Source organism: Linepithema humile, chromosome 1, assembly GCF_040581485.1.
Source record: "Linepithema humile isolate Giens D197 chromosome 1, Lhum_UNIL_v1.0, whole genome shotgun sequence".
NCBI lineage: Eukaryota > Metazoa > Arthropoda > Insecta > Hymenoptera > Formicidae > Linepithema > Linepithema humile.
Genome location: NC_090128.1, coordinates 13,561,132 through 13,580,528, shown reverse-complemented (window position 1 = coordinate 13,580,528; position 19,397 = coordinate 13,561,132). Strand labels below are relative to the sequence as shown.

Below are 19,397 nucleotides of genomic sequence, written 5' to 3'. Positions count from 1 at the left end.
CCTTCCGCAAAACGTCGCGAGTTCGCGAATTAAACATTTTTCTTGCTTTGCAATGCAGTAAATTAAGTTTGATCCCTTCCAAGGGTACACCTTGTCGCGGTGGAAGGGCTCAGTACCTGATAGGTTTATTCTGAAGGGGAAGCTAACGTATCCATTCGCGTGTTATTAACATTTAAAGTATTGTTGAAAGTGTCGCGCAGTCGTTGTGGCGCCGCTATAAAATTCGTGTCGAAAGTATCGTGCAAAGGTGTCGCGCGTTTGTTGTTTTTTAATTAGTACACAATCGTAATTAACCGTGTGTCTTCGCGAAAGATCGTCGTGTCGGAAGAAGTACCGTGCTGCGTAAATTATTTCCGCGAGTGAAAATGTAAGCACCGTGAAGAAGCAATCACCAATGGACCATTCTGAGAGGAGGAGGAAACTCAGAGAGTGTCCGGCATCGGCGGAACAATCGTGAGTTGCATAATTTACTCTTTCTTAATTCATTAGTTATTTTTTTGTTTATTTTTAGAATGACATGATTTATTATATAATACTTTTATGAAATATTTTTCTAAAAAAGAAAAATTTCAATGCACGATGTATCGGATTGTGTAATAAGTAATTTCAGAATTTCCAATAGAAAACTTAATGAAATGAATCTAAAATAACTTATTACACAACGCAATATTATATTTCTTTCATGTAATATTTAAAATATTAATTATTTTCAACGATGCTATAATTTTGATATATTTGTGTAATATAATACAAATTAGTATTTCCACTCTTTTGAGTTAAAATATTTTATATTTTATTTTTATTAGAATTAATTATATGTATTATAGAAAACTTTTAATAGTGTAAATGGAGATCGAAAACTGGAAAATAATAAGGATGGCACTGTCGGAGAGGATAATGTGTCGAATAAAACGTCGTATGAAACGATCTGCCCTCAGTCTGTCCTGTACGAGGTGTCGCCATACGCATGATAAGGGTATAATAAACGACTTCGACGCTACTTTGTTTTTGATGTGTTTATTGCCCCCTTATTATTCGCTCGGTTTCGCGACACTTGAACGGAGTAGATTGTTCCGTATAAGCGTGTTATCTTCTCCAATAATACTTTTCTTATTATTTCCCGTACTGTTCAGTTTTATCCTTTCAGTCGTTATTTATTACGAATGCGCAGAGTGTCGAACGTATAATCCATGCGATATTATTCCGTGCAAGTTTTACTTTTGTCTTAATATGACAAAGTACGCATTGGTAGTGCCGTTTAAAATATTGTGTGATTTTTGTATTCGTGCCCGCGAACGCGAGTGAATCCTTTAAAGAACTGTAAGGAGGACTGACGATGCAAAGAGGAGGAGGCGGAGGCGCAGGAAGGGCGGTGGAGCAACTTTACAGTAAATAATCATTTATTTATTATCTATTATTTGCAAAATATTGAAAATAAAATAGCAAATATCAAATAGCATATTGCAAATAAAATATTGCACATAAAATATTAAATAATGTAAAATTCTACGCACAATAGAGAAAATATTAAAAATAAGAATAAATATTAAATATTAGGAAGCGCAATTTGGAATTATTTTACTTTAAACAAGGGAACGGAATGGATTAATTATTTCTAATTCTTATTTCCTAATTCATGATATGTTAATCTATTTCATTTTCTTGTTTTTGAAATGAAATTATATTCTTACTTTTATAAATATATATAAATATAAATATAAATATTTAATATTTATTCTTATTCTCAATATTTTCTCTATTGTGCGTTAAGCCTAAAGGCATAGAAGCAGATAGAAAATTTAAAACATTTAGTAAAGAATTTGCAATTTTTATTATTTTTAGTTATTAGATATAAATACATTTTTTATTAGAAATTTGCGTGAAAGAGATGAGTTAAAGATTAATGTGCGTAATAATTATTTTAAACTGCTATAATTTGGATGTATCTTGTTAAAATGTTACAGATTATCGACTTCTGAACAACTCCGCTGCTGCGCATCGTGTCGGTAAGTCAATCCAATGTTTAGTTTTAATATCATTAACTGATTAGATTTAAAAAAATATAAAAGGTGTCTCAGACGTATCATATTATCAGTTAATAGCAAATTTCTGAAGTTTCTCATATGGTAAGAATATAAAAATTAATATGCGACGTGCTTGAACGCATGAATTTTTGATAATCTGATTGATCAATTTTAAATATTTTGCATTTAAAAACTACTGTAGTTTTGATATTTGGGTATAAAAATTTTTATTTCTAAATAAACTCAAGAATCTACTATTAACGGGTAATACGATTAATCTGTAAACATTCTGTATATTATATTTTATATACTGCATCCATTTTTTAATGGAAACTATATGTTGTGTGTGTATATTATATTTAAATGTATATTTGAGACATTTCTTCTGATTTACACTTTGTGGATTTAGTAAGAACATATGTATGTCAAACAACAGTGTTTACCGGTAGTACGAAAGGCAGATGTGGCTATGTAGTTCCAATTCTAAAATGGATTCAGATAGCGGTACTAAACAGCGATTAATAAACGTAAATTATTGTTTTTTCTACTGACGTTATTATGAGAAGACAATGATAAATTCAAACAAATAGAGCAATTCAAGCAAATAGAAAGATTCTAAATAATTAAAGTAAATTTTTTATAGAATAATTATTATTAAAATTAAGTCATTAATATTTGAGCAATTGCCTAATTTTTCACGATGCAAATAGATAAACTTACGCAAATAAAAATTATACATATTATTATTAACATAATTTTATTACGTTAACAATATAATTGGCAAAGTTGAGAAACACATGTCACACTATTGACAAAGATGATTATTCTTTTCTCCTTTATCGTTAATCGTGATTATGTCATTTCACAATCTATATTGTCAGAAGATTATTTTTAATTCTCAGACCAAAAGATCATAGATATAATAACTATCACGTAACAATCGTAAATTATTTGCTATTTGCTTACTTACGCAACTGGGATCGAGGAATTATCTCGCGTCCTCAATTAAAAGTAAGCAGTTTTAATAATTATGCAGAAAAAAAAGTTTGAAAAATAAATTTCGCGCAATGTTCACTGTGTATGAAACAATAAAATATCAATTTTTGCATAAAAATTTATATTTATATTTGTAATATATATTACAATAAATTATATAATACATTAAAGCACTAAATATTTAAATTTTTCAAAAATTGTTTGGAAGAAATAAAGTTACGAACAAAAGTTAGTATTTTTGGAAAAGCTTATATAAGGTGTATTCTAATATATGACAATTATATTTTTTATTATATATATTCATATTTATAACATATATTGCATGCGAAGAAATAGAAACCGTCTGAATAGATATTAGATGTTCACACGATGTTACGATCACAAAGATGAAAAAAAAATAACGGATATTATTGAGTATTGAGTATTTAATGAATAAAAAGATGTTCTTATAAAAGAAAATTTCTATTTATACACATATACAGCCGATCAAATCTTACAGAACATTTACGTATATTTATTATTTGGCAGTATAAAAAGCTCAGTTAATACTTTCGAAACGTGTTTGTGAATTTTTCAAAAAATCTTTCATCATAAAATATGTTAAAAATACTCTTCATTACTTATACTTTTGAACTATAATATAAAGAATATGAATCACAAATGTAAATGAGATGAGTAGCTATTGCGTTAATATTGCCAAAGTAATTTAATAAATAAAAATTGCTAAATATGCACACGCCTGATTGTAGAACGTGAAAAACTTGCTTTCAATTAGCATTCAACTTGCATTAAATTTGCTAATATTTCGGCTTGGAAATATTTAAAATTATGGTGACCAGTTTAGAATGCCGCTTCTGTTTCGATATCTCCATGTTTTTTTTTCAATTTGCACTTCCTGGATATAAAAAAGCAAATGTTTTATCGTATATTGAAATTATATCTAATATAAATTGCTTCTTCTTGGCATTATATACATCAGCATATTATGTTATTTACCTATAATTTACACATCAAAAACATAAAAAGCGATATATATACAATTCTGTCAAAGAAATTGATAATAGTTTATGAAAAAATACCATATATTTGCATAAAAAGAATATTACTTACTTTCCAAACTCTTCGCCATCTTGAAGCGTTTCCGGTAATGTACATCCGGCAGTTTCTGGTAACAATAAGCACAATGCCGCTCCAATTAATGGTAAAATACCGAATATAATGGGTGGTAGCCACGCTTCAATATAATTCTGAAATAATATCCGCAATTGATAATCTAGGGAATTATGAACAGGCCGCGACTTGATTTAGCACAAATTTAGTCAAATATTTAAATATGTATGTATAACAGACAAAAATCAAAGTAGTTTTGCATATTTTGTTCATATATACAATCAATTTTAAAGTAAATTTACCAATGAGACTACAAAGGGTGCTAGAATAGAGCCTAGTCTGGCGCACATGCTGCTCGTGCCAACTCCGATGTTCCTTACGACTGTAGGAAATAGTTCGCCGGAGAAAAGGTAGGCTGTTGTAAACGACACCGACATGCCGACAATACCGAGGCATGCCAGCACCAATCTTAACCAAGCCATATCTATTAGAATAAATATATGAATTAATACATAAATTTGGAAATTATCGCTTATTATTTAGTAAGAAAGTCAGGCAACTTTTTTACCATCTGAAACGATTATTAAAAATAGACAAGCCACGCCGGCTATAGAATTGCTGCAGATCAGAGTGATCCGTCGGCCTAATTTAGTCATCGCCCACCACGCGACAAAGTTTCCGGGAATCTGCATTGCACCGGACACCGCGAAGTTGATGAAAATATCGCCACCGACTTGGCCGATGTATTGTGACATGCCGAACAGACCCATTCCACAAACGATCCAGTTAAAGAAAATTGAGAGAGATTTTGTTCGCATGTTCGGTGTGCGAAACAGGTCCAAAAACGAGGCTTTGTGATCCAACGCGGATTTCTTAGAATTCTAAAATGTAAAGAAATATGCATTACAAGAATTTAGCGCTTTTTAAACCGTGCAATAGTTTTTGTGAATTATAAACTAAATTCGAAAAAATTACGAAAATCATATTCATATGTTTGAATTGATTTTTCAAGATATTTTGGTACACAAAAAATTACTCTTACTTGATGCAAACAATGCTTTCTGACTACTTCAGGAATATCCACATTCTCCACTTTATTAATATGGGTAGCTTTCTGTAGTATTTTACATGCTGCTCTTTGCCTTCCCATGGCCAGTAACCATCTGGGTGATTCAGGTACTATCCACCAGTAACTTAAAAGAATGATGGATGGAAGTGTGATGGCAATTTGCAGTTGTTGCCAATGTCGAAACCAGTATGCAAGTCCTGCTAACGACATGTGACCGAGACTGTACGGAATTTGATATAAAACAGTGATGGCGGCTCGCCATTGTGTACCCACGATTTCCATACCTGGAAAATATATTTATAATTAGAGAAAATCATTCTAATCGATTACGCTTTATCTCGGCGCAAATAAATCATGATTGTTAATTATTTTCACAACATACAAATACACATATATTACAATACATTAGACTTATGATTCAAAGTTCTAAGAATCAGATATTACCTTATTAATAAATTTGTTTAAATATTTAATTAGCATTTAAATTGATATTTTAAACATTCATTTTTTATATGAAGACAATTGCAAGATCGAAAGATTGATTACAAGCTTTTATTATTTATCTTTGCAGAAATGTCTTTCCTCATGTTTTGTAATAGTTTTTATACTTTTAAAAGCCGAGATACTTACAAATTACATAACTAGTGACCATTGTGCCTCCAGTGGCTAATGCACTTAATAATTTCATCACCAATAATGCTTGAAACCAAGGAACTACGGCGCATCCAATACCTGATAACAGTTGGAGAATAACTGATATCATCAACGGCATTTTCCTGCCATATCTGTAAGATATCCATGTACTTTTACTCCTTTGTGACCGTTTTACGCTTATGCGATTTAATCACTCGTTTAATAATATATGCACTTGCCTGTCTGCTAAACTGCCGAAGATTATGTTACCGAGAAGCACCCCGAACATAAGAATGGATTGCTGAATGTTTGCATAATGCGTGTGATCGCACACTAAATTCCACTGAAACGATAATAGCTCTAGAATAGCTGTCAGAACATTGATTAAATCAATACTAGATCTAAAAGCGCAACTAATGCATAGCGACAGAGCACTCAAATTATTAATTATATTATTAAGTAAAATCTAATACTTAGCATTTGATAGTTCTATTTGTCTTACAAAATACTTTTCAAAAAATTAAAGTTACAGTTACATAAAGAAATGTCATGAATCATGTATCAGTTGCATTTTATTTATAAACACGTCGGTTTCCAGTTCAAAACCAATAATGTTTGATCAATTCGTATAATTCTTTTTCACTTACTTGCGATATGATAGTCTCCGGAAATATTTTTCTATCGTACTCCCATTCCGTGCATTTTACCAGTGTGCCGTTTAGATTGACCGAGCATTGGTCCTTCGAGTCTACAATGGCAGGTTCCGTGCAATTGTAGTCTTGATGAGCCGCCATAAAAACGATCGCTAATTGGTGCCATGCTACCGGAAATTTAATTAGAGAAATTGCCAAGCAAACAACAATTTGCCACTTGCCGAGGTTACCGATCGTGATTTGCACGGCATCGACACTTGCGCCAGAATCGACGTGATCGTCCTTGCCATTGGAAACTTGCTTACCATTCACGTCCGCTACAATTGAAAGAAAATAATATTCAAATATATTTTTGATGTTTTACAATCACGTTCTTCGATATTTCATATGAAATTAAAATTGAATTTTATAGTCTGTAATATTTATTGATGTATTTACTATAAATATTCTTTACTCGGAATCTCCTGAAAAATTACCATTTTTTTCTGTTAGAAAACAATCTGTTTTCTATGTAAATGCTTGTATGGTACTAAAGAAAGCGATAGAATCATAAAACATTTGTTCAAACTTTCTCTGTTAATAAAATAGTTCGTCATGAAAGACATTTGCATCGGTAATACATTTACCGAGTATATACCTGTTCACACAAGCTTTTATTTGTACAACTGGTAATTTATGAGCGTCGACATATAATGGTTTCTCGACAATGATAACACGCACGAGAAATTGTGTAAAAACAATTGCGCACACGTACGAAGTCTAGCGGGGACTGAAATAAAGAGTCAATTAGTGAGAAAAACAACTTATGATTTTCCTCCTTTAATACCACAGAATCGAAATTAAATCATCAATCCGTGATTACATTTGTCAGGTATAACTACGTAATAAAAGATTTAACCTCGCCTGCTCGTGACAAATGGCTCATAAATATGCATACATGAAACAATGCTCGTACAAATAATTCTGAGTAAGCTTCAAATAATTTCCTTAATGTAATCAAATCGACCTGTTATACAAGATGCGACAAAAACATAGAAATTGAAATCAATAAATTAGAATCGTCTAAGAATTAATAAACATTCGAAAAGCCCTTGTCTTTAAAATTATCAAACAATTTTTATATATAAATGATTTAATTTCTTCTCTTTTTTGTATCCCACGAATAGAATACGTATGAACGTTTAGTTATGCAGATGGAAATTTTGTTAAAATTAATTATACAGTCAAGTAATCATGAAATCTGCAACGAGCGATATAGGCATTGCTGATAATTGTTTGATAACACATGTGCGCGATAGGACATATATATGTAGTAAATGTACATACTATGTACAGAGCGGTAAACGACGACCAAACCAGTTCGTAGAAAAAAAAACGTTAGACAGTGCATGTGAACCATAAAATGTATGTTAACCTCGAGACATCAAAAAGACCTTCGATCTCGAACGTTCCAACTTATCGGCATCCTTCTTCGGTGACTTGAAAGGTCAGTCTTGCCTTTCAAGCAGCCCTGTCTCTCAATACGGATTCGAAACTTCTACCGTTGTTATGCACTAGTTGTCAAAATAAGAGCGCATCATATTCATAGGGCTAATTTTTCTATCGAATTTTGAGTCGATTTTTATTTCACAAAAACAAAAAGATTACCTCTATCGTAACTTTCGTAAGTTTTATATAATTGCAATCCTTGTGTATACTTGCGGTTGAAAACTCTTACTTAAAATTGCATCGATGTCCACATGAAATTAACTAAACAATATGGTTTTGTTATCTACTTGTTTCCTTGAGTTTCTCAAAGTAATCAAATTCAGTAGTAAAATTCAGTTTATGTAATACGCACATAAATTTAACATCTGTTCTTGGGCTTGTTAAATTTTCACGAGATTTCTTAATGTTTTATTTAGTAACGTACCATATTCGTTGGTTTTCGTATCCTTCATATCACGGCCTGCTTCCACTTTCCGTTAAGTTAATCTTTTCAATACTCGGATATCTGTAACATGGATGATAAAAGATGTAAATATGCCAATGACAAGTTAAAGATACTGATCGTTACTGACTATATATTTCATTAATCATTATTAATTATTTATTAGATGAACAAGACAATGCGTGCCAGTTCGTATTAATCGTTATTAAAAAATAGAATTTTCTTATTTTTCTAACCTTTTCTTTTCTTTCCTCCTTTCACTTCTACTGTTTTTCTCCTACCTCTTTTACTTATAATGTAGCAAGTAAAATGTTTTTCGCAATAGCGGACATTCCTGAACCCGTAACACAACAAGGCTAATGGCACCTGACGCGGCGATGAATTCGCGGCATTACATGACAACAAACAGCCAATTGTAATTAACTAGAACAACCATTGATCATTGACAACTGACCTATACAAATTGGTTTAAACTAGATTAAAACCAGACATCTTATACGTATTTGTTTCGCTATCAGAGGAGAGTTTGATGTTCTTGATATATCGCAGTCTTTTCTTTTTTTAATATTGCTTATTTGTTATTTCTTCTAATACCGTCTTGAAAAAATTTTGTATTTCAAAGAGTAAATAAAAAATAAAAAATATTAGCTGTCTCTTGTAGACTAATTTATTAAATAATTCTTTAAGAAAATAAAATTAAAAATGTAGCACTAACATCCTACGACGGCTCTCGATGCCATTCTATTATATTTGTTAAAAAATATTAGTTTTACAATAGCAATTTAAAAATTTCAGAGAAAAATTTCGAACAAAATACTCAAACTTAAATAAGCACATCTGAAATATGTTAACTGATTATAATTGCAATGAAGTATTGAACGATCTATTTATAATAAATTACATTTATTCTTGGAAAAGAGAGGATCTCGAGTCAAAGCAGGATTTCAGTTGCTTCAATAATCTTCTTTATTCAAATGTTTCAGTCGAGCTTTTGATCATCTTCAATATACAGAATCGTAGTAGTTTATATTGTTAAATTAAATTAAGAGGTTAAATGTATAAATTTTTTAAAAAACATTTTTGTCTTGCCCTATTTTTACAATATAAGACAATTTTAAAACATGCCTGATAAACTGATGTAATTACGCATAATCCATGTAAGGTACAATATTATTTATATTATATTATAAGGGGGGTGATTTAATATATAAATACAATATATTTATATATTAAATTATATTTAATCAATGGACAAAATAATATTCAATCTACTAAGTTTCATTTTCTTTGACTTTTTTTTATATTTTGATATAGCAATCGATTTTATGTACAATTTGTACAATTAGAAAGCGAGTTTTTAGTATATCATCACTTTTATTCAGATATTAAATAAAGTTTTAGCATCCGACATCGGGATGAATAAATTTTGTTCATCTAGCTCTTAATATATAATCAAGAGTGATTTATGATATCTTGTGTTATGACATTCGATAATTAATTTTGTGTTTACAATATCTTGCAAAAATAAGCCTTGAGATATTGCTGTAAATGACAATATTTATGCCATGATGTTTATTAACATCATGTCAAAATGTTGGGACGTTGACCCAAACAGAGAGAAAGGAAACAACGAGAAGGAAGTGAACGCCGTTACGAAGGGCACAGAAATATGCAGGCGCACTTAATAACGCCTCTCGCAGACGCAGCTTTTCTTCACTGTTATTACCGCGTTATTACTGTTATCATGCCTGCTGCGGCCTAATTACGATTGGGGCGCGGAAACCGCAAGTGGCGTCGACGCGCAGTCACACCTGGCAATTTAAGCAGATTTTTGCAGACGATCTCAATCCTTACATATGCACTTTGTGTTGCAGTTTTAAGGAAGTTGTTTCGAAACGTATTGAATTACAAACAATTAAATAAAAACTTATGAATCAGCTTTTGAATTGAAGAGGCAGATAAACAATTCAAAATCATAATCTTTTTTTAATTTTAAGTGAACTTTAACAGAATTTTAATTTATGGTTTAGCCATATAAAAATTGAAAAAGAAATTTTTAATTATGATAAATGTTATCATTTTTTTCTGACGCACCTTTTCGCGTGGTAGGAAAATCGATATTAATTATGTCAAAGAACTTGTTATTAAAATTGACGTTCATAAAGCATTCCGTATTCATGCAATAAATTATAGAATTTTAGATTATTCAAACTTATCGAATAATCGTAATTAGATTGATGGAAAAATTTCGAGTCAACTCGCATTTTATAAGTTCCGCGTTAAAATGGATTAATCGCACGATAAGTGGTTACGATAGAAAGCATAAATTCATTCAAGAGTTAGTATTAACTGTGCATCAATTAATGAAAATCTATTAGACACGTGCTTACGTGAATGAAACTCGAATATCCGTATTGGCTTGAAAGATCGACAGACCGAACCCGCGCACTCGCATAACACCACGCACAAGTTAATGAAGTGGCAAATGCGTTTGCACTCGCGTATAGATCGTGTGAAACTGACGGCTCGAACGTAACGACTATCGCATACTCGAGACGTAAGTCGCACAAAATTCTTTCAAGCTGCTTGTTCTCCAATCGAAGAGGAGGGATGCCGGCGCCGAACGTCACGTTGAGACGCGGCGCCGCTATATAGAACTGCAGGAAAAACCTACCCGGGGTTTGCAACCTGCAATTTAATGCGCGAGATGACAGAAGTAAATCAATGCCATCTTCCAGGAATGAACTGGCCGTGAAGTTCATCCTAGAATACTAATTACGCGTTTGCGCTAGTTGCATTTTTTATACTTTGCAGTTGTTTTTTTTTTATGTTTTTCCTTAAAATTTTGAATATGTATACCGAATATGTTACCGTATACGTTATGCCATTTTAAATATAAAAGTATCTGCAAGAAATAAAATTGAAATAAATTCAACAGTTACAGTTGAAATTTATTCGGTACAAAAAAGTGATAAATTTTGTTATCAATGTTATATTATCTAACAAAATAAAAGATAAATTTTGCGTCGTTAAGTCATCTTTGTGTGTGTGTGTGGGGGGGGGGGGTGTATATATATATATATATATATATATATATATTATTATTATATATATTATAATTTGATTTCTCTCACATAAGCGTATTAAAATTTCCTAATAAATGTTTGAAAGAACATGCAGAGTATAGTAAATTTAATGATTAATATTCAGTAGAGTGTAGTATTTCAAAGCGCTTTGCACGTGTTAGATAATCGTTTAATGGTAATTGTGTGCACTAATCATTTATATTGGCACTGCATGAAGTAATACATCAATTAGTACCATTTTAAATTTTTCTTCAATGGAATATTTTGCTACGTCGCTGATAAGAACGACGCACCGTTGAGCGGCATTCTAATGTCGAAGAACCGTCACTCAAGCTGCAATTTACATACCTCGCAAAACGGTCGGTTGCTTTCGATATTGTGTGTACTCTTATGTTTAAAAGATTGAAACTGCCTTAAATATATCTGAGTGACTTGCAACCGTCATATGAAATGTTGAGAGCGAATTTTTTTTACATAAACTGAAACAAAAAAAATTTATATCGGGAAATTTGAAGGCTCCGATCGTTTTCGAGGTGTTCGATCAAAAATAAAGGCCCTCTCGCGAGTCACACTTTAGAGATGTAGAAAACTGATACAATTTTACTCCTCGTTTATAATTTCGAGTGAGCTTTAACGGATTTTTAATTTAGAGATTAATAAAAAGTAATTGAAAGCTAAAAATTGAAAACGCGGTTATAATCAAAGCAGTTTTTACCGCAAATCGTTAATAAAAAATTCAATTTCTTTTATTAACGATGTGCAGCGCAAACTACTTTGGCCGTAACTACGTTTTTATTTTTGCAAATAAATAATAATCTTTTTTGATGTTTTTAAAAATAAATTCCAATAAATACGAAATTTCAATGCTAAGTATACCTTTCCAAAAAAGAGAAAATCTTTTCGGAAAATACTGATCAGTTTTTTTTAATAAGTTTTTTTTCGATATGGAAAGCATAAAAAATTACATGGTTTTTTCCAATAAAAAAATTACGTGAATACGTGAATATTATTCTAAATGAAAGCACACAAAGTAAATACTTGATGAGAATATTTTAGAATCGAAGTGTACGTTTAATAAATAACATATATCTATACTTTTTAATATTTTGTTTTTAATTTTAATTACTACTGTGCTATTAGTTTTTTGAATAATAAAAATTATAAGTGAAATTTTTTGTTTACTTATTACAACTAATAATTGTAATTCTTCTTAAATTGTAAAGTTTGAAAGATGGACAGAGCTGAAATTAAATTCAGGTTTCATATATTTTGTAACAAAAATCGTACAAGACATCGTATCGTTGCTGTCAGTTTGTCAGTTTCACTGAATTAGCTAAAGCCGATTTTTGTGAACAGTTCTTGCATTATATACAAAATTTCTAATTAAACGTGCGGTTTTATAAACAAATGTCTCGATTTGTTCTACAAGTGTGCGATCGTTTATAATGTTGTACGTAATATTAATTATCAATTTTCTAATACGATATTTTTTCGAAAAATTTAACAAATTATAAAACCAAGATAAAGTTCAACAAGTTAATTTTTTTACGTATTATACGTACTGAATTTTGTCAAATATTTAATTATTTTTACATTTATAGAGGGATATGTTATTTAATCTTGAATTACACGTCAATATGATACGACCGGCAAATTAAACATGCAAAAGCTATGTAACACAGTCGTTTCCCCATTAACCTCAATTAACTTAGTCTTTTAAAGATATTAGCCATGTGCAGAACGTGTCGATGTGCGAGGCATAGACATTTCCATTTGCATTAAGTGGCTTAATTGTCACAAATTTGTTGACCACCGTACGCTAATCGGAGAAATGATTCGGTCAGTGTTCTTACAGCGTCTTGGTAGTATGATTTCTCAATTTTATTCTTAAAGTTTTATTTCCTAACATATTACTTATAATTGAAAAGTTATTGATGATCCTTAGTTTATCCAAGCATTTTGGCAACAATCTATTTTTTCTAATTATATAAATGCAAGAATGAGGCAAACGGTCAATTAAATGAGAATTACAAATTATGATATATATCTTTATACTAATAGCAGTTGAATTATCTTTTATCGCGACAAATGCTTGATGACCCCAAAGTTTCTGAACTCGTGTAACTAGGATACGAGTTTATACAATAATGCCCGAATTTAACTCGTTAGATATCTCCTAGAACTATGTGGTATAATATAAGCTTAATAATTTTTGTTTTATAACATTATATAACATATTATGTAACATATTATACGATACAATAAAATAAAGTTCGTATAACAGACAGCTTATTATTTAAAAAGGATAGAATTGATTAAAACACTTAAGGCTTAAAGTTTTTCTAAAGTTGAAGTGTTTTAAATTTTTCATAATTTTGAAAAAAGATAGTTTTACATAAATGTTTCTATTACAATTGTAATAATGCTCGTATCTTTGCGTTATTAATAAAATTTAATTATAATTTATAAATACAATATTTAGAATATTTAGAATTTTTTTTTCGAAATTATTATAAATCTGAGATTCTTAGAAAGTTTCTCGGAAAACTATATCAAACTAAATTAGATATTTATACGATAATAAAAATATATTAATTTGCCAAATCTTGATTTGCATATCGCAACTGATAACAAGTTTTACTTGTGATCACTGCTCAGAGTAGTTGCCACATGGTGGCGTAGAAATGTATCTTGTCCATAGTGCAGTCGGTTCATTTTACCTCTAAACGATAATGTGCGCCTAATATACTGTTGCTTGACTAGTATAAATCGATAAAATTTATTTACGATAGTATATTGACGCTTATAATATTTATTCTTAAACAAATTTTTAAGAAATTAATTTAATTTTTTAAACTTAAAAATTATACCAATGAAAACAATAATTCCAGATGCAATAATGCAAAAATTTTTTACGCAATTGATGATTTTATGTAAAACATAATCTAGCTGTGAAGTGCATGATATAATAATTTTGATAATTTTATTATAATTAAATATAGGTAAATTTAAGAAAGATATTTTTTCTATAATTTGATTAATAATAAAATTATTACAAAAAATAAATTTATAATCTATTATTTCGACTTTAAAAAATCATACGTGTATAATACAATACGCATATATATACATATTTTTTTTGTGTGATATAAAATATATGAGATTTATAAGGCACTCTTCAACCAAAAAACTACGCTAGTGATAATTTCTTCAAATCACTGACATTTCATCACTCACATTTAATTTTTATTTTTTATTATTACACTCACAATTTCGTTCTATTTTTTATCTTATGATATTGTTCACATGCTACAATATAATAACAAATATATTAAATATTTTCCATTACAAATCACTTTTATAAGGTGATAATAAATAAACCTTAAGTTTATATAGTAGAAGAAATGTTTAATGTCATTGAATTAATTTTGAAACTGTAATGGCATCCAGGAAGACCATGGATACATTGCAGGCATTTGCATATAATTACTACCAATACCTTCGAACTTGATAATCTCTACTCTCGAAATACCGCTGTGTACGCTTGTAAAATCAGTTGTGTTGTTATTAGACACATGAGATGTGTGTAGACGTTCACGAATTCGTAAATTGCTGATTACCGAAGGCTTCTGGTTACAAATACTGTAGTGATAAAAACGATCACCTGTAAAGAATTATTCATAAATATACTGTTTAATTTTATACATATCCGCTATAGTACTAAAAAAGCTATAGTACAAAAATTGTATAAAATTTTACATATTTTTAAATATTACATTGTTGGTATCAAAAAGTTGGTTTTTTCGGAACTGTTACAAGAGTGAAGAAAATTATTTTTTAAATATTTTTTATGGTTTATTAGATGTTTTTTTCTGAGAGATAGAATCCCGAATCTGTTGAAAAGAGTAAAAAAAGGACCTCTCACTTTTTTAAATAAGATAGTATATGAAGTTTTTTTTGTCATAGAATAAATTGAATAAATCCCGTATAATCTAAAAACAATATTGTTGTTACCGTGTGATCTCATATGATGATGCAAAGCGCCAAGTTTACAAAATCCTCTGTTACACACTGAACAGCGCAATGGCCAGTTACCAGTATGAGAATATCCGTGAGCTCTCAAATCACCGGGAGTTGGAAAAGATCGTCCGCATTCATCGCATTTATGTGGCTTCTCCTGCATTTTGAATAAAAAATACACATTATAATATTAGTATACATTTTTCGTTCAGAAATAATTTATATTCACAATTATTACATGAGTATTTAATAGCTTTTGGCTGTAAAAAAACTAAGTTTTAGATCGATTTATTTTGTATTAATCTATCATGCATTTCGAAGCTGTATTGATGCGCAATATTTAAAAAACTCATGGATAAGTTACCTTATAATGCGTCATGCGATGATAATACAAATTTGATGAAGCAGTAAAGCGTTTCCCACACATTGGGCATTCATGAGGGCGTTCACCAGTATGAATCCTAATATGAGTATTCAATGAACTGCTCGTGCTAAACATTTTGCCGCATATTGTGCAGCCGTGTGGTTTTTCGCCTGAAATTAATTTTGTTATATTAATCGTTTCCGAAAGTACAAAGAAAAATCCCAATTTTGAAACCAATCTTTTTACACAAATTTTTCATGGAGTTTTCAATTATTTTAAAAATATTGTCACAAATATTTACAAAAATACTATGATCCTTCGGTATCGGAAAGATTAAAAAAAAAAAGACGAATTCTTTACATTTTTCTCGCGAACTTACCTGTATGCGTTCGCAGATGTCTTTTTAAAAGAGATGGTCTGTCGAAACTTTTACCGCAAGCTTGACAGGGAAGACGCCGTTGAAATTTAAAAGTATTGACAGTATTAGTCTTCCATGCAGTCCCATGTCTGCTTAGATCCAAAGGTGCATTTTGCGTTACGCTCCATACTATTATCATATTTATCCAAACAGTATTAATATATAAATTATGTAGAATTACACAGAATATTTACTAGTGAAAACAAAAAAAAATTTTGACAAATATTGATTTTACAGATGTTTATTCAGACTTGTTCCCTTATTAAAATTTATAACATATTTCATAAAAGTTAATAAAATTTTTTGGAAGCACTTTATATAAATAGTCACGTTTTTATTGAAACTTTCCACTTTAATTATTGATAGGACAGAATCACTTTTACATAAAAATGTGTTATTTTTGGAACATTTAAGTATTAACTTGAGATGCTTTGTTTATTAGCTATTTGTATATTTATATGTTTTTGGCACACGCTCTATTATATAAATTAATCTCTGTAACAGAAATTATTTTTCTCGAAAAATTATTTTTAATGCTTACCAGACATTACGACTTTTTATTTTTGACGACTTAACAAATTAGGCGAGTGATTGTTTGACGACGAATAAACGAGTTTGCCGTGTCGAATTACAGAGTTTAGTTCACACAAGTAACATCTTACCACTTCGCGGACAGATTAACGCGTGATTAGAGGTAAGAAGCGGTGCAGCCGCTAAAACGACCCTCCGGCGCATGACGAAGGCGGTGTTCTCACACAGGGCGGAGTTTGATCGCCGTTTGGATAAATATGCTTTGTAATTGTGCATGGGGCACGCCTAGCAATTTCTCAGATTAAACATCAATCTCAGTGCAAATTGCAAAAAAACAATGGTAGGAACAGTTAAATTTCTGATTTGTCAAATATACGATGTGTGAAAGTAAAATCGCTACAGAAAATGCAGTGAGAGATCAAAAAGCAATTGTTATTTAATCAAAATATGATGGCAAAGAGACACGAGTGTGTGAAGCAAAAATTATGATTATTACATTTTATGTAATATTTGTTTGAAATAATATAAAATTATTAATGTTTTATTTTTTTCAAAATGTTTTGCTTTGAAAAAATCTATAGTCAAAATTCTGTCTTGATTTTTTGAAATTTTCGGCATGAGTATTGATTGTCTCATAAACATAGCTAGATTTTTTGATAGTTTGCATTATAAGCAGTGCTGAATTTTTGGAATGATAAATCTAGATCATTCGCCAATTTCATAAAATAAATAAATGCTTGATATTGGATTTTAACAATGAAGAATTTTAACGATAAGCTCGCTATGACTTTTAGTTCGTGAGATAATATGATCGCATTATACTACTGTTGGCGCCGTCTGGTACAAACCGCTACAATAGAGGACACAATAGAACTTCCGCGTGGCGCGACAAGGGTACACGACTTGTTTGCATTCGTCCAATATTTCTTTATGATTGTTATGATTAGAAGAGAAAAAAATATGATAAAATACATATATAAATAATAATTAAGCTTCTTTAAATTTAACATTTAGAAATAGCGTTTTTATAATGTTATAATGTTTCAAACATATATATTAATTTTTAATATTAATCAATAATTTTTTCAACTTGATGAAGACTTAAAACATCTTGATAACATAATTATTTTACATTCCAGTTATTATTTAAGTTATTCTTATGTCTTATTATTAACTTTATCATAATTTTTTAAGGCAATTAATTGTTGTTTCTTTTTTGCGTATCTTTTTTATTTAACTTGATTTTAGGAAGAGAGTTTTTTCAATCGAATAATCTAATAATCATTAAAATACCCAAAAAACACAATGTGCAGAATATGGAATATTGCGTGTTTACTGATTATGTCGTATGGATCCCGTATAGATCCCGAACAATGAAGCGGAGTGACGCAACTTTCACGTAAAATTGCAATTCAACCCTGAAATTGTCAGAAATCTAGTTAATTGATTTGTAAAGAAGATACTTTCAAGGTCATAACTGGTCTTTCTGACGTCTAGGCGGTATTGAATGGAGCTCTTTCATTGTAAAATATGTGAATCCATAATATTCTTTGCACCTCCAGCATTTATTTGTTTATATCTTATCACATTTATATGGAAAAATATACTACATATACGTGTCTGTTAGATCTTAAGATAAATTCTACCGCACGAATGAAGTACGCATAGTAGGCTGCCAGTAAATGCTTCGTCATCATACTCATTATCACCCATAGTATTCGCCTGGAACGGCGTGAGGTGGAGGTGAGATAATTCGTCGTGTGACATCGGTCTATCGGGCATCCTGCCGCGCGGATCCCTCATTTGTCAACGCGAAGGATATTAAAGCTATTGAATGCCCCTACGGGATCTTTACAAATCGGTTCTTCATCGACCATAGCCGACAATGTGCATATTTTTGCTGTGTAGCGTCGTGGTATTATCGAAGTTGATCGATTTCCGTAGCGTGGAAACTACCGCGAAATCTTCCTCTTTGAATGCTTTTATGTTTTACAGATATCGGGATGACGTGTTTTCAAAGTGTGTTTTAAACTTTTAACAGGCGAAATAAGATAAAGACAGTTTTAAATCGCGTTGATTTATTAATTTGTAGTAATCGAAAATTTCATCAACAAAATTTTCTTGTCATTCCGAATCAATTTATTTTGTCATAAAATATATTTGCAACAACGTTAATTATTTGATGCACAAGTATCGAAGAATTTAAATATTGTTCAATTAAATTTCTACATAGCATGATTCACACTCCAGTTTATCAAAGAATATAATTAAAAAATATATATACAACCTCCTAGGACATTCCATTTATAGATAAATATATTTCAGACGAAATATTTTGCGCAATAGCGTTGTATATTTTGTATGTAGCCATATGCATTTTACATTTAAAACTAATTTGCAATATAACTTGTGTTACCGACATTCCGTTAATGCGTTTAGATAGCACGGAATCAAACCTAAGTCGCGTGTTATCTAGAAAAATTTGCATAACTAGCTACGAGTTTCTAAAGAGAGATAAATGGATATAGATTGCGTTTTCGCTGAAATTAATTTTTGCTGTCAA

At 30.4% G+C, this 19,397-nt stretch overlaps 2 protein-coding genes across 11 annotated transcripts; both read right to left on the bottom strand.

Moving 5' to 3' along the window:
* Positions 1 to 3,292: 3,292 nt before the first annotated feature.
* On the bottom strand, positions 3,293 to 10,965 carry LOC105672804 (organic cation transporter protein-like). Of its 9 annotated transcripts, none has more exons than XM_067347440.1 (12): positions 8,326 to 8,478; positions 8,133 to 8,234; positions 7,812 to 8,038; positions 6,962 to 7,254; positions 6,480 to 6,802; positions 6,072 to 6,175; positions 5,830 to 5,984; positions 5,173 to 5,483; positions 4,699 to 5,011; positions 4,433 to 4,614; positions 4,131 to 4,267; positions 3,293 to 3,915 (listed from the first exon to the last, which is right to left on the bottom strand). In XM_067347440.1, exons 5-12 carry the CDS (start codon positions 6,624 to 6,626, stop codon positions 3,861 to 3,863), a joined length of 1,404 nt encoding a protein of 467 aa, XP_067203541.1. In that variant the 5' UTR covers positions 6,627 to 6,802; positions 6,962 to 7,254; positions 7,812 to 8,038; positions 8,133 to 8,234; positions 8,326 to 8,478; the 3' UTR covers positions 3,293 to 3,860. The 9 variants fall into 9 exon arrangements, with proteins under 9 accessions (XP_067203541.1, XP_067203542.1, XP_012223394.2 ...); XM_067347441.1 differs by having other exon boundaries at positions 7,123 to 7,254; XM_012367971.2 differs by lacking the exons at positions 6,962 to 7,254; positions 7,812 to 8,038; positions 8,133 to 8,234 and adding exons at positions 8,652 to 8,838; positions 10,806 to 10,953 and having other exon boundaries at positions 8,398 to 8,478.
* A 749-nt stretch (positions 10,966 to 11,714) lies between these two features.
* LOC105672784 (zinc finger protein 239-like) lies at positions 11,715 to 19,276 on the bottom strand. Of its 2 annotated transcripts, XM_067347448.1 has the most exons (5): positions 16,845 to 19,276; positions 16,265 to 16,432; positions 15,886 to 16,055; positions 15,516 to 15,678; positions 11,715 to 15,165 (listed from the first exon to the last, which is right to left on the bottom strand). In XM_067347448.1, the coding sequence occupies exons 1-5, from the start codon at positions 16,849 to 16,851 to the stop codon at positions 14,924 to 14,926; spliced, it is 750 nt and encodes a 249-aa protein (XP_067203549.1). In that variant the 5' UTR covers positions 16,852 to 19,276; the 3' UTR covers positions 11,715 to 14,923. The 2 variants fall into 2 exon arrangements, with proteins under 2 accessions (XP_067203549.1, XP_012223366.1); XM_012367943.2 differs by having other exon boundaries at positions 16,265 to 19,276.
* Positions 19,277 to 19,397: the final 121 nt, after the last annotated feature.